This window comes from Anser cygnoides, chromosome 2 (assembly GCF_040182565.1).
Source record: "Anser cygnoides isolate HZ-2024a breed goose chromosome 2, Taihu_goose_T2T_genome, whole genome shotgun sequence".
NCBI lineage: Eukaryota > Metazoa > Chordata > Aves > Anseriformes > Anatidae > Anser > Anser cygnoides.
Genome location: NC_089874.1, coordinates 59,359,991 through 59,375,582, shown reverse-complemented (window position 1 = coordinate 59,375,582; position 15,592 = coordinate 59,359,991). Strand labels below are relative to the sequence as shown.

The following is a 15,592-nucleotide window of genomic DNA, read 5'->3' as shown; positions in this document are numbered from 1 at the left end:
GTTATTTTTTTAAATCAAACTACTTAGAGGCAGAAGGAGAGGACTGGGACATCGGGACACCCGGGTTCTGCTTTGAAACCTCAGTCCCACAGAAGTAGTTTAGCTCAGACTGGCACTTCCCTCTCTCTAAAGTGGGATCTGTAACTTACCTATCTTGATTCAGCTCTTGGAAAAGTAAAGATGAAAGGATTTTTTTTTAATTACTTTATAATCTTTTATCAGCCCAAACAAAGCTACTCCCAAGCTCGTGCCAGTGTGAATAGATTACATGTGGCAGCAAAGTTTTCCCCAGCTACCTACTCCTCCACCACTGCTTGCATTTTTTATCTTTTCTTTTTGCTCTGAAGCTCTAACAACAGAGCACTGTCGCTGTTCATCTGGTAGGATTCCACTGTAAGCTTTTAACAGATGCTTACATGTCACAGAATAAATTAATTACACAAAGAAATGAATGTTGAAAGGTGGGTTTTTAAGATTTATAAGACTCCTTCAAGGAATCTTATGGCAGCATTACAGCTGAGCATGAAGCGCACTAGCTCGCGTTGAGCACAGATTGATTTTCACGAGGAGCATATTTGTTTCAGGAGGATGATTCCAGCTGGCATTCAGCCTTTTCTGCTGGTGACTCTCATTGGGAAAAACGAAAACCAGGATAGCTGGCCTCTGATATCCACTATGACATTTACTCCTGGCTCACAACAGACTGAGTGATAACAGGAGCAGAAGAGTATCTTTAACAAGTAGAAACGTCTCTCTTCAGGAATTCAACTGCTGCATTATTCCTCTGCTGCTGAAGGAAGAACAAACACTACCACCCCAACCACTGCTCACGTTTTAGACCAACAAACCACAAAAAATGAGGACTAACCCCCAATAATACCCAACACAACCCTGTGCCATATTGTTTACGGTAACAAGAAAGGCTTGTTATCAGCATGAAAAAAAAGTAGCACAGAAAAATACAAATACGTTGGCATCGCGAATTGTTTCGTGATTTATTTGAACCATGTTGTTTCCACTGCAGTAAGGCAGCATGCAAACCTACATCCCAATGCAAAGCCTTCTGAAGCCAACAAAGAACGTAAGGAATGTAGGTATATAAAACACCACTCAGCTTTGGCACTAATGACACGGTGTCCAAATTTTGCTGTCCTTGTCAGCATTTATTATGTCCTTCCCCTATTTGCTTTCTTCCATTTGCAAAGTTCCTAAGAAGAACTTAAGTGATCTTTTTTGTAAACCCATCTCTAAAATTACACACACACCCATCATGATGCAAATAAAAATCCCCTAAAAAAATTTCACTTGCAGTTGACATTAGAATAACGTACCGATTCTTACTGAACCACCTCCCCATTACAATCATATCCAGTTTTGCAGCTGTGATTTTACAAGCAAGCAGCACCAAGAGCAGACGAGGCAACACACGGCTGCAATGTATGCAGCTTGTACTACAATTTCAGGAAGGGAAGAGGAGCATGGAACTTAAAAGTCTTACAAGTTTTAAAAGCATGCACATTTGGACTAGATACCACACTGCTTACGTTAAGTCTGACAGTGCAACTGTGAGAACGCATGGCACTCCTTTTGTGCACAGAAGTAAGTAATACTCTGGTCTGACAGATGCAGGGTGAGTTACTTCATTTGCTTTTTTCAAAGACACTTTTAGATACTGATGTGTTTTTCAAAAACACCTCTCAGCATTTATTTGCATTGTGCCACATCTATGCCAAGTAACTCGTGCAGACTCATGGCAAGACACAGAACTGAGCTCAGCTTCCTAACGAGTTGCCAATACATGTCTTTCTTGCCACCACTGGCTCCCAAAAACACTGCTTTTCTACTAATGTATATATTTTTTATCATTAGCTGTTTCATTTTGCTCGGTTGCCTTTTGCAGGACTGATGCTATGTGCAAAAGTAGACTGAAGAAGGAGGTGACTGATCACGTAGGAGAAGCGAGATGGTCTCAGGAGAAGAGATTGTCTACACGTAGGGTGCTACCTCCTGAACAAGCAAAACACTCCTGGCTAACCTGATTCAAACAGAGATGAAACAGAAGAGTTATTTCAGAGAGAAGTGACATTAATGTTGGTGATGTGTAGAACAGGAGGCAAAATGGTACTGGGCTGTCTTTCAGGCGAGGAGCATTTCACAAAGAAGAAAAAAAAAAAGCTTAAGCTGACGCTGCAGCAAGGATTCATTCAAAAACCAAACTGATGCAGAAGACTACACAAGGGGCACAACAGGCACTGATAAGGGAGAGCAGGGGAAAAAAATAAAAAGACAGAGCGGTACTGAAATGTGAAATCCCGGCATTGCTGAAATCAACGGGAACTTTGCCACTGCCTGAAAGGGAGCCAGGTTTCGCATGCTGTGTGCTGGAGCACACGTTTCTTGACGTGGGATGAGATCTCACACTCACCTCCACAGGGCTCCTGCAAGAGCAACCCCGAAGGAATGGCAGCAGGATCCCATGTTCAGCTGGGGAGTGGCCTGCCTTTTTGCACAGAAAACCAAGTTTCACTTTCTTTTTAATCTAAAACAAGCAATTGCTAGAGTTCCGAGAGCAACTCTTCTTCTCTGAAAATACCAGATATTAAGAATTCTCCTCATCCAATCCCTGGAACAGTTAAGCACACTCTCTGCTGTTTCTCAATTAGGTTCTTCCAGAAATAAATGCCAGTTCTGCAAAACCACATGCTGAAAAATTATTTGAAATGCTGCTGTCTGTAGAACACATTGCTCTGTTTTTCAGTGATCTGGCATTTAGTTCCATAAATGTGGTAGTAAGAAAAAAAAATAAAAAGAAAAAAAGAAAAAATAGGGGGTGGAGAAAGAGAAAAACAATAGCTGTAGGCAAACGACTACAAGTGCCAGTTTAGGAATAAGCTTTAAATGCATTTATCACCCTACCTCTGAGAAGAACAGAATGAAAAGCAGCAATCCATTCAAGTTACACAAGGTATTGTTTAAAGCATGTGAGAAATAATGAGACCGTGCCTCTAAAAAATGCACCTGCATGTAAAATGAGCTATTTAATTGGTGATAGATGGGGAAAAAAATAAGCCTAAAACTTCACATCATCACAATGAGTCATAAAAGAAAGCTTCAGTTTATTGCCAAAAAAAAAAAAAAGACTGCAAGATATGGTGCAACATCATCCCATGTTCTGAGAAGTGGAGGGTGATAAAGCAAAAGAGCAATACTGAAAAGCACTGGTCCACCAGGTAGTCTAACTGCAGTGTGTTACTTCTTGAAAGGCAAGGAGATCAAAAACTATTGTGAGATTGCGAGTAGGATTTACATTCACTACACAGATGTCTCCACCCTTGTTGGGACATTTTTAGGTGGTCCACAAGCCACAAAAAAGCTAAAACCTCCCCCAATACTGTCTAAATTATTCTGATGCATAGACAGCAGGTAGATTCCACATAATGAACCTGACAGTACATCAATGTTGTGTGGTCAGAACCAACTACTGTATATATTAAAGTTTCATTTATCTTCACAAACACACACAAAAGGGTACCTATTATTACACTTGCTTGTGCAACTAGCCAGAGTAACAACTCATTAACAAACAGGTCTGCGAGATAAAACTAGAAACCAGTGAAGACTGGATAGATGTGAGACAACTTAATCAGATGTTTTTGAGGTAGTGATGCACAATGAACTGCAGTAAAAGGGATTCTCAGGCTGAATTTTGACCTAGAGTCCCAAGAAGAAAAGCAAACTTTCCTTACACAGGAACGTGATTATTGTGTGATTAATGTATATATTAAAATATATATTTGTAGTCTGTATTAAAATAGCACATACCTGACATGGGATGCCAGAAAATGGTGAAAAGAATAGCAATCTCAGGAAATGCAGACCCCACAACAAAAAGGTGGGAAGAAATATTTATTGGCTCTAGATGTTTGATTTTGCCTCCATTGCAACAAATATTATGATTCCCGTTAGTGTAAGTGGTTGCAGAATCAGTCCCATAACAGAGAGAGCTTGGTGCTCTCAGCGTGACAACTGAAAGGCCCAGTAAGGCATTCCAACAAATACAAAGAGTGGTGTAGACTTTTGTTTTTATTGGAAATTTTACAAGAGGATGGAGACTGAAAAGCCAGAGAAATGAATTATCAGAACAGGTTATTGAGAAAACACCAGGAAACTGAGCACCACTCAATCACCCAAAAGATAACCTAAGGAAATATTCCTCATCCCATTAAGTGATAGCTTTTCCCAGAAAGCATGATGAGCTTTAAAACAGGTTTCCTGCAAAACCTCATTGTGTACATTTGTCAAAACACACAACCTTTTACCAATATTCTTAAACCTTATGACAAGTCAGAGAAAAGCTTATTAAGAAAGAATTGGCCTAAAAAGGAGTTACTGTTTGGGTTTCCTAGTGACCTAGCATAAAGTTTGAATGAAATTTCAGTGCTGTCCAAGACTACCCATGTGATTCCACAACAAATCCAGACAATTTTCAATTGAGGACAAGGATGTGATAACGTCTTGATGTCAGGGGTGCTCTTCTTGTACTTAACATGGAATCTGTACCAGGTTGCCTGTGCAGTGTTTTGCTTCCACCTTCCCCTGGGTGATCAGGTAAGACAGCCTGCAGGCAGACTGAAGGTGGCTCCCAAATTGCATCTGACCAGGCCAGGGACATAGGCACAGAGCTGTGCTAGCTCAGAGGATGGTGCATAATCTGAGGCTGATGCTGGTGGGCCACCCAAGGAGCCAGGACAGACCTGTTCTCAAACAAGCCATCAGCACCCCTCGCCAGTGAGCCTTCCCCACTGTTCCCCTTCCCAGGAAACCCAAAACAGTTTCTAAGCCCTCTGCTACAAGAAAGTTTTGATAAATGGCTTCTGAGTCAGGACAACTGGCCACCAGCCCTGCGTTGTACAAGCCTGTGAAGATCTTCCCATCCTAAGTTCCCAAACTGCAGCTAAAGGGCAACAAAACGCCCACAAGTCTTGACATTAACTGAAGGTGAAGGTTGCTTCTGCTCCAGTTCAGCTGGAAAGGGAAAGCAAAGCACAATGCTGCTCACAAGAATTACTCTTTGGGTTCCAAACTGCAGGGACCCATACCCTAATGTTGTAGTATTATAATACCCTGTAATTAAGAACAGGTGGGTTTATAACTGGAGTTACCTATGATGCAGGGAAAATATCAGAACATCTGCTTTTCAAATATTAATACCTTCCCCAATAAGCAGTTACAGCACATTAAACATTAAATGAAAAAGACAAACTGTTTTTCCCCATGAAGTAGGGAATATGCTTTGTTCTGAGTTTATGGGTATTTATTTCTCTACCCCCCAGGACTATTTACATTATTTTATTTTTTAAACTTTTGGACCACTCTGACATCTACAGGTACTTCTCCAGGCTAAAGTATCACTATGGGGTCCATATCAAAATAATAAGAGTCATGGGATATACGTGTATTTAATTCAAAGAGTCATTATTACTGCAACTACTCTTAAGATGGCAAATCAGCAGGCCAAAGTCTTGGTTGCTCTTCTGCTGTTCCCATACACTCCGGCTTCCTGCACCATACCTTATGCATACAAGCAGCATGCACATACCTTCGTATGCAGCACTCTGTCCCAATTGTCTCACATTTCAGACAATAATTTGAAGAGCTTCTTGTCCTTTTATTTTATTTAGAATTTTAGATGGCAACCATGGCAGCTTATGAAATCAAATGGAGGGATTAATAATGCATTGCCTCACATGACAACAGCAGAACCCCATATACTTCTGGCTGTCATTACGTGAGTCACTCAATTCTCACCATCACACAGAGCAGCAGATGGGAGGAAAAAAAAAAGACGCAATGCACTGAGGGCTTCTGAAAGCCACTTTAATTTTTAAGAAACCTGTGCTACTGTGTAGAGCAGTTTACACAACACACTCCCCACCCTATGTGAAGTCCTTTTACCTTCACAGGGGCTTTAGGCAGGCTAAGATGTTTCTCTGACAGCACTGGAGCCTGTTAAATGCCAAAAAAAAAACCACCAAAAAACAACAACAATAAAAAACACAAAGCAAAGCAAAACAAAACAAAAAAGAGCACCTTAAAATACTCATGAAGTCTCAAAAAAGTCAGGATGGCATTAGGACCGACTGACAATAAGCAAACGCTGCCAACAGTACAACTACACATGAATATACTCATAGCCATGATCTAACTCTGTAATACGTAGGACAATTCCTCAGATTCTGCAGATGCAGAAAGAAAACGTAGGCACAGATCTGCCTTCTCCAGTGAAACGTACAGTTGAAAAAAATCAGAGTAAGCCTACTGAAAGTTGCTGTAGTTATGTTGCTTTATTGCAGTATAGAAGATGACTTGTTTTTTTTCCCACAGGAGCTTCACACCTTTGAACACAGCAAAGCCCTCCCCCTCACCTTCACACTTCAACTTATCATCATACATGCTTGTTTTTTTATACACACCAACCCAGATACAAATAAAGAACCCATAACTGTCTTTTGGGAAAAAACAGTTTTAGATCAACACTGAGCATGCTACCTGGGATTTCTGTAAAAACAATTCAGATTTTACTTCCTCATCTACCCTTGCTTTTAAACCTTTTCAAGTGCCAAGTTCTACTTTTGACAGCTGCAGTGAGGTCTAACAGACCCCCAAAGCGAACCTTTTTGTGCGCTTGGCTTAGCCACACACAACTTTATCAACTTCAGTCCCTACTCCTTCAGAGACCTTTAATTCCTCACCCTGACCCCGAGCTAGGTGTCCTGCTCATTCGTACGATGGTCAGGAGCACTACACCGCTACCTGATGGCTACTCTGACAGCTGTGCATCACCACGGATCTCCAAGCTGCAAGAGAGTCAAGGTAATTGCTTATCATCACAGGCAGGAAACACAGAGCTGGGATGAAAGGCTTGTGTTTAACCAAGTGAGCGAGAAAAGTTGATTTTGCACCCAGCCCGTGTGCACGTCTAGCAGTGTCACCATGCAGTGTTTCTACTGGAAGGAAGGATGATGCAGCACAGAGCGGCGCTGAAAGAAAAGGCTGGTCGGGGTTACACAGACAGACAGAAGATCCGTGCTCTGGCTTTCCTTCTCCAGCTCGAGCCAACCTGTGTGACGACAGGCCAGCGCAGCTTTGTGCTTAGCTACTTGGAGAACAACAGCTCCCAGACAGCGCCTGGTCTCAAGGAGAAGAGCAGAACGGGACGGCTGCCACCACACAGACTCTCTGCTGGCTTGAGCCGGCTGCCGACACACCGCGAGCACCCTGCCGTTCCCAAAAGCACTCCAGGTGCGTATTTAGGTGAACACACGCCTTGGAGCCGTGCTGCCGCCACCCACCCGCGGGGAAATCCCTAAATCCGCCGTTCCTCCGGCTGGCAGAGCTGGGGGCAGCCCCGCCGCCCCTCCCGAAGCCTCACCTTGCCGTCGGTGCCGAAGGGCAGGGGCTCGTCCCCCGGCGGCGCCTTGTCCCGCGGGGCGCCCTCCGCCGCCTGCGGCTGGTAGTCGGCGTAGGGGTTGGCGAAAGCCCGCTCCTCCATCTCCGCCTCGCCGCCCAGCTGCAGCTTCAGCCGCTTGGACATGCTCTCTCCCATCTCAGCCCGCCCGGGCTCCTCATCGTCCCCCGCCGGGGGCGTCAGGCCCTGGGGCTGCGGAGCGGGGCTCCCTCCGGGTCCGGCTCCGGCCGGCCGGCCCCCGGCCGCGGCTCATGTCAGAGCAGCAGCAGGACGAGGGGGAAGGCCGGCCCCAGGAGCAGGCAGCACGCCAGCACCGCCCTCGCCCGCCTCATCCGCAGCCTCCGAGCCCCGGCCCCGGGGGGAGGAGGAGGAAGAGGAGGAGGAGGAAGAGGAGGAGGAGGAAGAGGAGGAGGAGGAGAAAGAGGCCGTCTCCTTCCCTCGTCCCGCCTTCGGCTCACCACGGCCGTGTCGCTGTGGTGACCGCGCGCACCGCCATGCCTGCAGCAGGCACCTCCCCGAGGCCAGACCGTGTTCAAAACAAAACAAAACAAAACAAAACAAAGCCAGCCCGTGTTCAAAACGAAACACTAAATAAATAATAAAATAAAATGAAAGCGCCCAAGGGGGCCCGCTCCGTTGCTCGGTGTGCCCCCAGCCCCGGCGGTTCTCCACAGGCCTCCCCAGGAGAGCTTGCTGTCCCATTAAATATTTACTCTGAACCATGCCATGGCTTTTGTGCAATTGTAGCTCAGCCAGACAGTAAACTATTAATTCAAGATCTGGACACTGCAGATGTATTGATCCTTAGTGTTATGCACTGAGTAATTCTATTGCTATCAAACTACATATTAAGTGTGTAAGATTAAGTGTAGGTGAAGCCTGTCTCAGCATTGGCTTCAACTTAGAGTTGTCTATATAGATATAGATGTGAATAGAAGGAACGTATCCATTGTCTTGTGGCAAGATACACATTTTAAGAATTACTTTATTCATTTTATTTATTTTTAGAAATTGAACTGATGACAAAGCAAAAATTCTAAATGGCTTGTCTTACCCTGTAAGTGAAAGTAACCATCAACTCAAAAATTATACGATCATCTATAAAATATACTGTTGTGTAACCATTAAAAAAAATCACTCTATGTTTTCCTCTATTATGTATTCCTGTTTCCTCTATTTCCTCTATTTATATTTATGTATTTCCTCTATGTATATTTATGTATGTCCTCTATTTATGTATTCCTGTAGATATTTTGTTAGGCAAAGAGCGTGGTTTCATCTTAAATGGTGTCCTGCTCTCAGCGAAGACCAGCTGTGTCAGTGCAAGCTAGTACGTTCCTGTTACTGAGATTAGAATTGAGCCTTTAGTACAGATGTGTGTGGCTTCTGCTTTCTTGCACATTCCACAAAAGATGGGAATGTAAAGGCCAAATCATGCCAGCTGGTATCTGCTCAGAGCGTGCAGATGAGAAGTGAAGGATGCTCCACAGCACTGAACAAGAGCAGGTTCGCTGCTTCAACACCCTGTTGTGCCTGTGGACCTGAGATTTCTGAGGAACTTCTCTATCCATGCTCACCATTATTTGAATTTGTTGTAACGTTATTGTTTGTTTAGTCTTAAGTGTACAAGACCTTCTTTTGTTCTTAGCAGGTGGGGTATAGTTCAAAAGACTTATTTTTTTGTTCTTTTTAATTGGTGATTTTGATTTTTCCTTTCCTTTTTTTTTTTTCTTTTTTTTAATAACCTTGATGCAAAGAGAGCTCCACCGCCTAAGTAGGAATCATGGATGAAGGCGGAACAAAAAGGCTGGACATGTTTTAAGCAAGAATACATTCACATCTCTCATCTGTAGCAGTAAGGAGCAAGAGGTCTTGCCTACTGAAATCATTATTTCATGGTTACTTCCATCCAGAACACATCTCAGTGCTACTGAAAGCAGTGTACCCTCATCCTTTCTTCCCACTCATGCTATGCACTCCTGTAATCTGCCGTCTGCAGCCTTGGCAAACATGCAGCCCTGCAGCAAGCTGTTCTAGCTGAACAATGTCCTTTTCCTTTCTGTCATGTAGGTAAAATTGCAATGAATATTTTACTAAGGCCTGATCGCTGCTTCAATATCAGTTTCTTCATGTATATCATTAAAAGTTTTACTTAACAGATAATTGGGCTAATTGTTCTTAACACAGGAGGAATTCACAAGACCCTCTCTTTTAATTCTTCTTTGCTCTCCCTTCCTGTAACCCCCCTTGCATTCTTGAATGTCTGATACTGTGCTCTTGATGGGACTAGTGCCAGTTTTTAAAACAGTAAAATAAAGTATCTGTTTCTTTTTGGGCCAGGACTAAACAATCGTAATCCGCTCATAAGCCATTAATGATGCTGTGGTTTCCCACATATTTTGTTGTTTGATTCCCAGTGTACTTAGTAAATTATCGTAACTAACAAGAGGGGAAGGAGCATTGTATATCATAGAGTCAACCCTCCCAGAGCCAGCACGCAGCTGCCCTTCACACTGTGCCCCATGAGAGCAACAGAATCTGCAGCTTACAGAATCAGCATGAACAACCATAAGGAATCTCTGAAGCACTAGCTGTGACACGTGTAATGGTTCCTTCAGCAGCTGTGTTCATTCTTATTACACTCTAACAGCTATCATTTATTTTTGTGTGCAATGCCTCCAGATACGTGCAAGCAAGAGCCCTGTCTGTATTTCGTTCAGTGGAGATAGGGTGATGAGCATGTGACTTCAGCACCCATTGTAAACTACCTTGTAAATTCTGGGAAACCAATGTACCAGCTGGCATTAATCTCATTTTCTTTCTAAATATAGATCGATGAGATTCAGCTGAAATTATCTCAGAGAAGTAAGATCTTCAAGAATGAACAAACACTGCTAAAGTGCTAAATGAATAATAGAGGACCAGGCTGGGCACTGCTTTCTTCAGTATGTGTCTACGGAAAACAAGGCAGGGCCTTATCTTGCCAGCACGTCAGTGGAGATGGGGCAATTTACACCTGCTGCAAATCATGGATCATACATTTATATGTCATGAAAATTGTAGTCTTTCATACTGACCTTAGCTTCCTCTCTCCTCTTCAGACTACACTTTGTCCATGCTGCAGCCTTTGCATTCTGCAGAAACCCTTTTTCTCCTCTGGCACTGCAATAGGCCTATAATAGCATACAAGGACTTCCTATATGCCTCTTCACCATTACTATCCCATCCCCTTAGCTGTATATCCTAGTTCCCTTTTTTTTTTTTTCTTTTTTCCTTCTCTACCACTGTCCAGTATCATATTCTGCAATTAAATTATTTAAAACTGTTAGGCGTAATAAACTATGGTGGACTGCTTGTTATGAAATAAAATCTGCAGGATCAAGCTTTGCAATTTGCTTGCAAAAGACTCACAGACCTTGGACCAAATTCAGCCCTGTATTTCAATTCAGATTCAGGTGGAGTATGACGGTTCACAAGAACAAATGGTTTTGTGTGATATGCTATATCATACTGCTTTCTGGTAGCAACAAATTTCTGTGGCTGCTCTAAGTAACTGATCTTTATTAAAGCATAATTTTGCTATTTAAGATCTCAAAGATTTCTGTGAATCTGTTAAGACACTGTGCTACTCACCACGAAATAAATATTTTAATAATAAATCCATCTTATATAGTTTTTTTTATTATTATGATGATTTTCTGTTATTATCTTTGGTCTTGCAGCAGAAAAAGCACTGTCATCAAGTCTGTTGCACTTCTGTTTTGGTGAGAGCACACTAATCAATGGTAAGCCTGAGCAGCAATTGTTGCTCTTCAGCCTGTTTTTAAAGAATGGATTTTGCCATAATCAAACATTTCAGTTCCTTATCCCCTTAATCCTAGTGGTTCTTGTTTTTCACATCCTGAGGAACAGAACTAATAATGAAATTATGCAAAGATGCCTGTGAATGTTCTTATGTCTTTACCAACTGTCCGTGATGAATATTGACACTCACTACTATTAAAACTTATCCTTAATAATCTTTGGCATAGCATTAAATTTTCAAAGGAGCTAATTCTAAGCCTAACAAGGTTTGTAAACCCAGGGAAAGAACAGTCCAGTTAGTAAAAAAGCAACTACAACTCTCCCAAATGCAAGAAGCATAACAAACAGAGGTGAAATACGTTTTCTGTTAGGCTACCTGTGGATGGCCAGTATCTATACATAAGAGCAACAATACAAGTGCTGGATGAGAGGATTCCTGTTGTCTAAGGAAACTGTTTCAAGTTGGATTTTAAAATTTCTGACTTTATTTCTGTTACATCTATTTTCTTATTTCTTCTGGTATCCTTTGAATGACACGATCATAACATGGCTTAAAAAGCAGGCCTAGTCGCTACCTTGAGATAAGGATAGGTGAAAGACCCAGGCCCAGAAATTCACCAGAATTAATGGGATGGTGCTGTGATTCACTGAATGTTCTCTGTCCTGTTCATGCAGGGGGAGATTAGGGGGAGTTACGTTCTTCAAAATGGGCTTCACAGCTTTAGGTACAATCTTCAGTGTTTTTCACCGCATCAGCATAGAGAGGAATAACGAAGTGGAGGTTTTTAGGGGACCAAACATGCAAAACACAAGCACCTTCAAGCAAAGTAGCTTTATAACTGCTATTGGATGAGAAAGAACTACAACATTACAAGAAGGGAGAAGACAAATAAGGGGAGACAAAGGAATGTGTGGTCGACAAGACAGAGAAAGAAAAAAACATCAAAGTATAGTGAAGTGCCATGCTGCTCCTACTAAAGGAAATGGAGGAAGATTATATCTTTACCCTGACACTGAAAGCACAATTGTAGTTCAGCTCAGTATTGCTCAAGATAATACAACCTGGATAACAATAGCAGTGAAATTACAAGAAAGTCTCCAGCACGGTCTGTACCAACCACCACCAGTTGCTGTGGGCAGTCACCGGCCTTCAGAACCATCAAAACAAGGCTGAGAGGGAGGACAAGCAATCTTCTTATCCACCTTCTAGCTGCAAGAGGTCCGTGCTGACACATTTGTTTGTCCAGATGTTAAAAATCACCACCAAGAAGAGCTGAGTACTAGAGGCAGTCATCTCTGCTGTTATTCCCATGAGCTGATTACTCCCTGTATCTAACCTGGACTCCTTTGCTGTAGTGTCAGGCCAGTGCTGTTCATCTTACTCCCAGGGATGTAGAGAAGAGTTTACACAGTAATTCATTCCTCTCATAAGTAATTAATTAGCCTTGCTAATAAATCGTAACTAGCACAACAACCACAACACAGTGTAGGTATGTGGGTCATAGTGCAAGGAATGAAATGGGCCCCATGTCTGAAAAACACCCCACTCCTTCCCACTGTCCCCCACCTTTGTAGAAAGATATTTTGAATCTCTTGTCTGCCATTCATTTGATGATTATTGTTTTGTCCAGATAACTGTGTTACAGCTTCCTTTGTTACGTGCAGCTCTCTTCCAGAAGGGCCCTGAAGATACCTGGCTTGCCACCAGCAGTAAAAAAAATCTGTCAGGTCAAGCATTTAACTAGAGACCTGTATCGTAAAAGCAGAATGAAGGTGAAAGAAGAGCCAAATGTACTCCTGTGTCTCAGCTGATTCCCACTAATTGTTCTGAGAGCCCTTGGGACTACAGCTTTTGTAGAAGTGTAGAAAGTCTAATTTTCTGCCATATGTTATAGACTTGTTCTTGCAAGCTGTGGAGAGCTTGTTTTTTGATGGGCGTATTATTTTCAGAAGCCTGGATCAGAAACCAATTTACAAAGACATTGTTGGAGCATTCAACACTCAGCAGGATTCTGCCCTTCTCATGTGTACCACTCATGTATTTTACTAGATGCTGCCTGATACTGTGAAGAGCACCTGACAGTGCTCTTTTCAACCCTTACTGCGTGCTACATGCCCCGGTCTTAGTCACAGAAGCAGGAACTGCCTCATCTGGTGCCTTAGGTCCAAGCCTGAGCTAAAATCATAGCATGAAGAGCTGGGCTAAAACATATGGAGATAGATGGGTGTCAACAAAACAATAAACACGTCCCCCTGTTACAGTTGCTTCTTTATGCCATTAGCCTCTCCCTTCCTGGGATTTCTGCATCTTGAGGTTGGGAAGAGACAGAGACAGAAAAGAGGCAGCTTGTTTTTTTGTTTGTTTGTTTGTTTTGTTTGTTTTTTTTTGTTTGTTTTGTTTTTTGTTGTTTTTTTTTTTTCCATTAACAACTGAAACACATCAGGTCCATGCTAACCAAAAATGCATTCTGCCAAATGTGCTTGACAGATCCCATCTTTTGAATTCTTCTTGTAACCTGTCTCCAAGTTCTGATTTGCATCTCTGTTTCATCAGAAAGTATGTGGAAAAATTCAGAGTTCCCAAAATTAAGGTGGCTAGATTTGTGGAAAGATAGTCAACATCTGCTGTAACAACAGTAATTTTCCTTTAGCTAGGTAAGCAACAAAGAGCAAAGAAAGAGTGCTGTTTTTTTGTTTTGCTTTGTTTTGTTTTGTTTTGTTTTTTAATAGCTTAAGGAGAAGGCTAAGAGTATTAAGGAGATTAAGTGTAATCTAGGTCTAGTGAGAAGAAAAATGAGTATTTTGGCTGTTTTCAGTAACATGGAGGTTACAGAATGTGGCAGTGAAAGCAGGGTAATGGGAACAAGTGAAGGAGAACAAATTACCACATGCTGGGTAGGGGTTGCAGCAACACAAATTATTTAATACCCAGCTTGACTGGGATCATAAGAGCTGGCAAATGTAGCTACAATTCCCTCAGTGATGTTTATTTGTGCAGTTATAAAATCAGGCAGTACTGTGTGGTTGGTGAATGGCACATATAGGACCTGTTTAATGAAAAGAAAAATAACGAGGCACTTCATGACCAACTATTAGTATGACCTCAGTGGGATGCAAAGATTCAGAAGAAATGTTGAAGAAAAGATTAAAAGGGGAGAGAGACATAAATGGAAATGGAGGAAAATACAATGTGGTTTGTTATACTTAGTTCACACAGGAGGAACTTGCCACTGTTCTTTGATTAGACAACTGGTTCTGTAGCTAAGGCACGTACAGTAGCTATCACTCATCTGTACAGTTGCAGTAGCATAACAGGTAATTTTCCATGTAGCCCAGGAGCAGATTAATGCAATTATTGTACTGTAAGCAAGGATCTGGCAGAAAGGGAGGAAGAGTGTGTTGTTGTTGAGGATGCATGGGCTAGAGAACAGTAAATGGGGTTGATAATGGAGTGGATTTTTGACTGATCCTAATGGACATTTGTATTAGCAATGTTTGTACAGAAAATAAGGAAAAAAAATCAGTTAACTTTGGTGATGGAATGACCATTGACACAGAGAAGGTTCAGAATTTTGTAGTAGAGCTGGTAGCCATAAATGTAAGGTCGGTAGTTTCAGTAAGGATAAGGGTGTACTGACCACAATGCAAGGTCATAATTACTCTGCAGTAGAGATTGTCAGGCATGCTTAAAAAGAAAAAAAAAAAATAATCCATTAAAATTGGAGCAAATGCAGAGAATGGGAGTAGAGAGTCTGTTTTATGCAGAAAGCCTAGACCACTCTGGCTTTTTTAGCAGAACAAAAGCTGAAATGGTGTGTAGTTGCTCTCCGTGAATACCAGAGAGGTATAAATACAGATTTGTATCTATACCAAGGAGGAGACAGAATGATTAAGGACAATATTTGCAACTGAACAAAATAGTTATATGTTGCCCATGACTTAACTATCAGAGGGGGAAGGTTTTGGAGCAGACTTTCGGTGAGGCTTTTTACAAAGACTTCGATGAACATCTTGAAAAAAATGCTATAATGTGGTTATTGTGAGAAAAGATTCTCATAGTCCTGTGCCTCTGTGAAATACAGTGGCCTCAGGAGGTGTGAAAGAGCTTCTACCTAACTTAGATAGGTTTTGTTTACTTGTGATTAAAGGACTTAGGCTTTTTTTTTGCCCATCATAAACTTTCTGGTGAGGAAGGTGAATTGGCAAGTGAGATGGTTGTAATATTCACTGAGGTCCTGAGTGAGATTTCGTTCAGCAGGCTTTTGAAGTCTAATTGCCATTAACAGTTCTGCACGTTTGTAGTTTATGTGGGGATGGAGA

The 15,592-nt window shown here is 42.0% G+C and overlaps 1 protein-coding gene across 1 annotated transcript in view; it reads right to left on the bottom strand.

The window, feature by feature from the left end:
- Positions 1 to 7,844, bottom strand: part of LANCL2 (LanC like glutathione S-transferase 2) — a 31,081-nt gene extending 23,237 nt beyond the window's left edge. The window contains exon 1 of the mRNA XM_048054067.2: positions 7,433 to 7,844. Within this exon, the coding sequence (XP_047910024.2) occupies positions 7,433 to 7,606 (174 nt within the window). The 5' untranslated portion in view covers positions 7,607 to 7,844. The remainder of the gene's footprint in view (positions 1 to 7,432) is intronic.
- Positions 7,845 to 15,592: the final 7,748 nt, after the last annotated feature.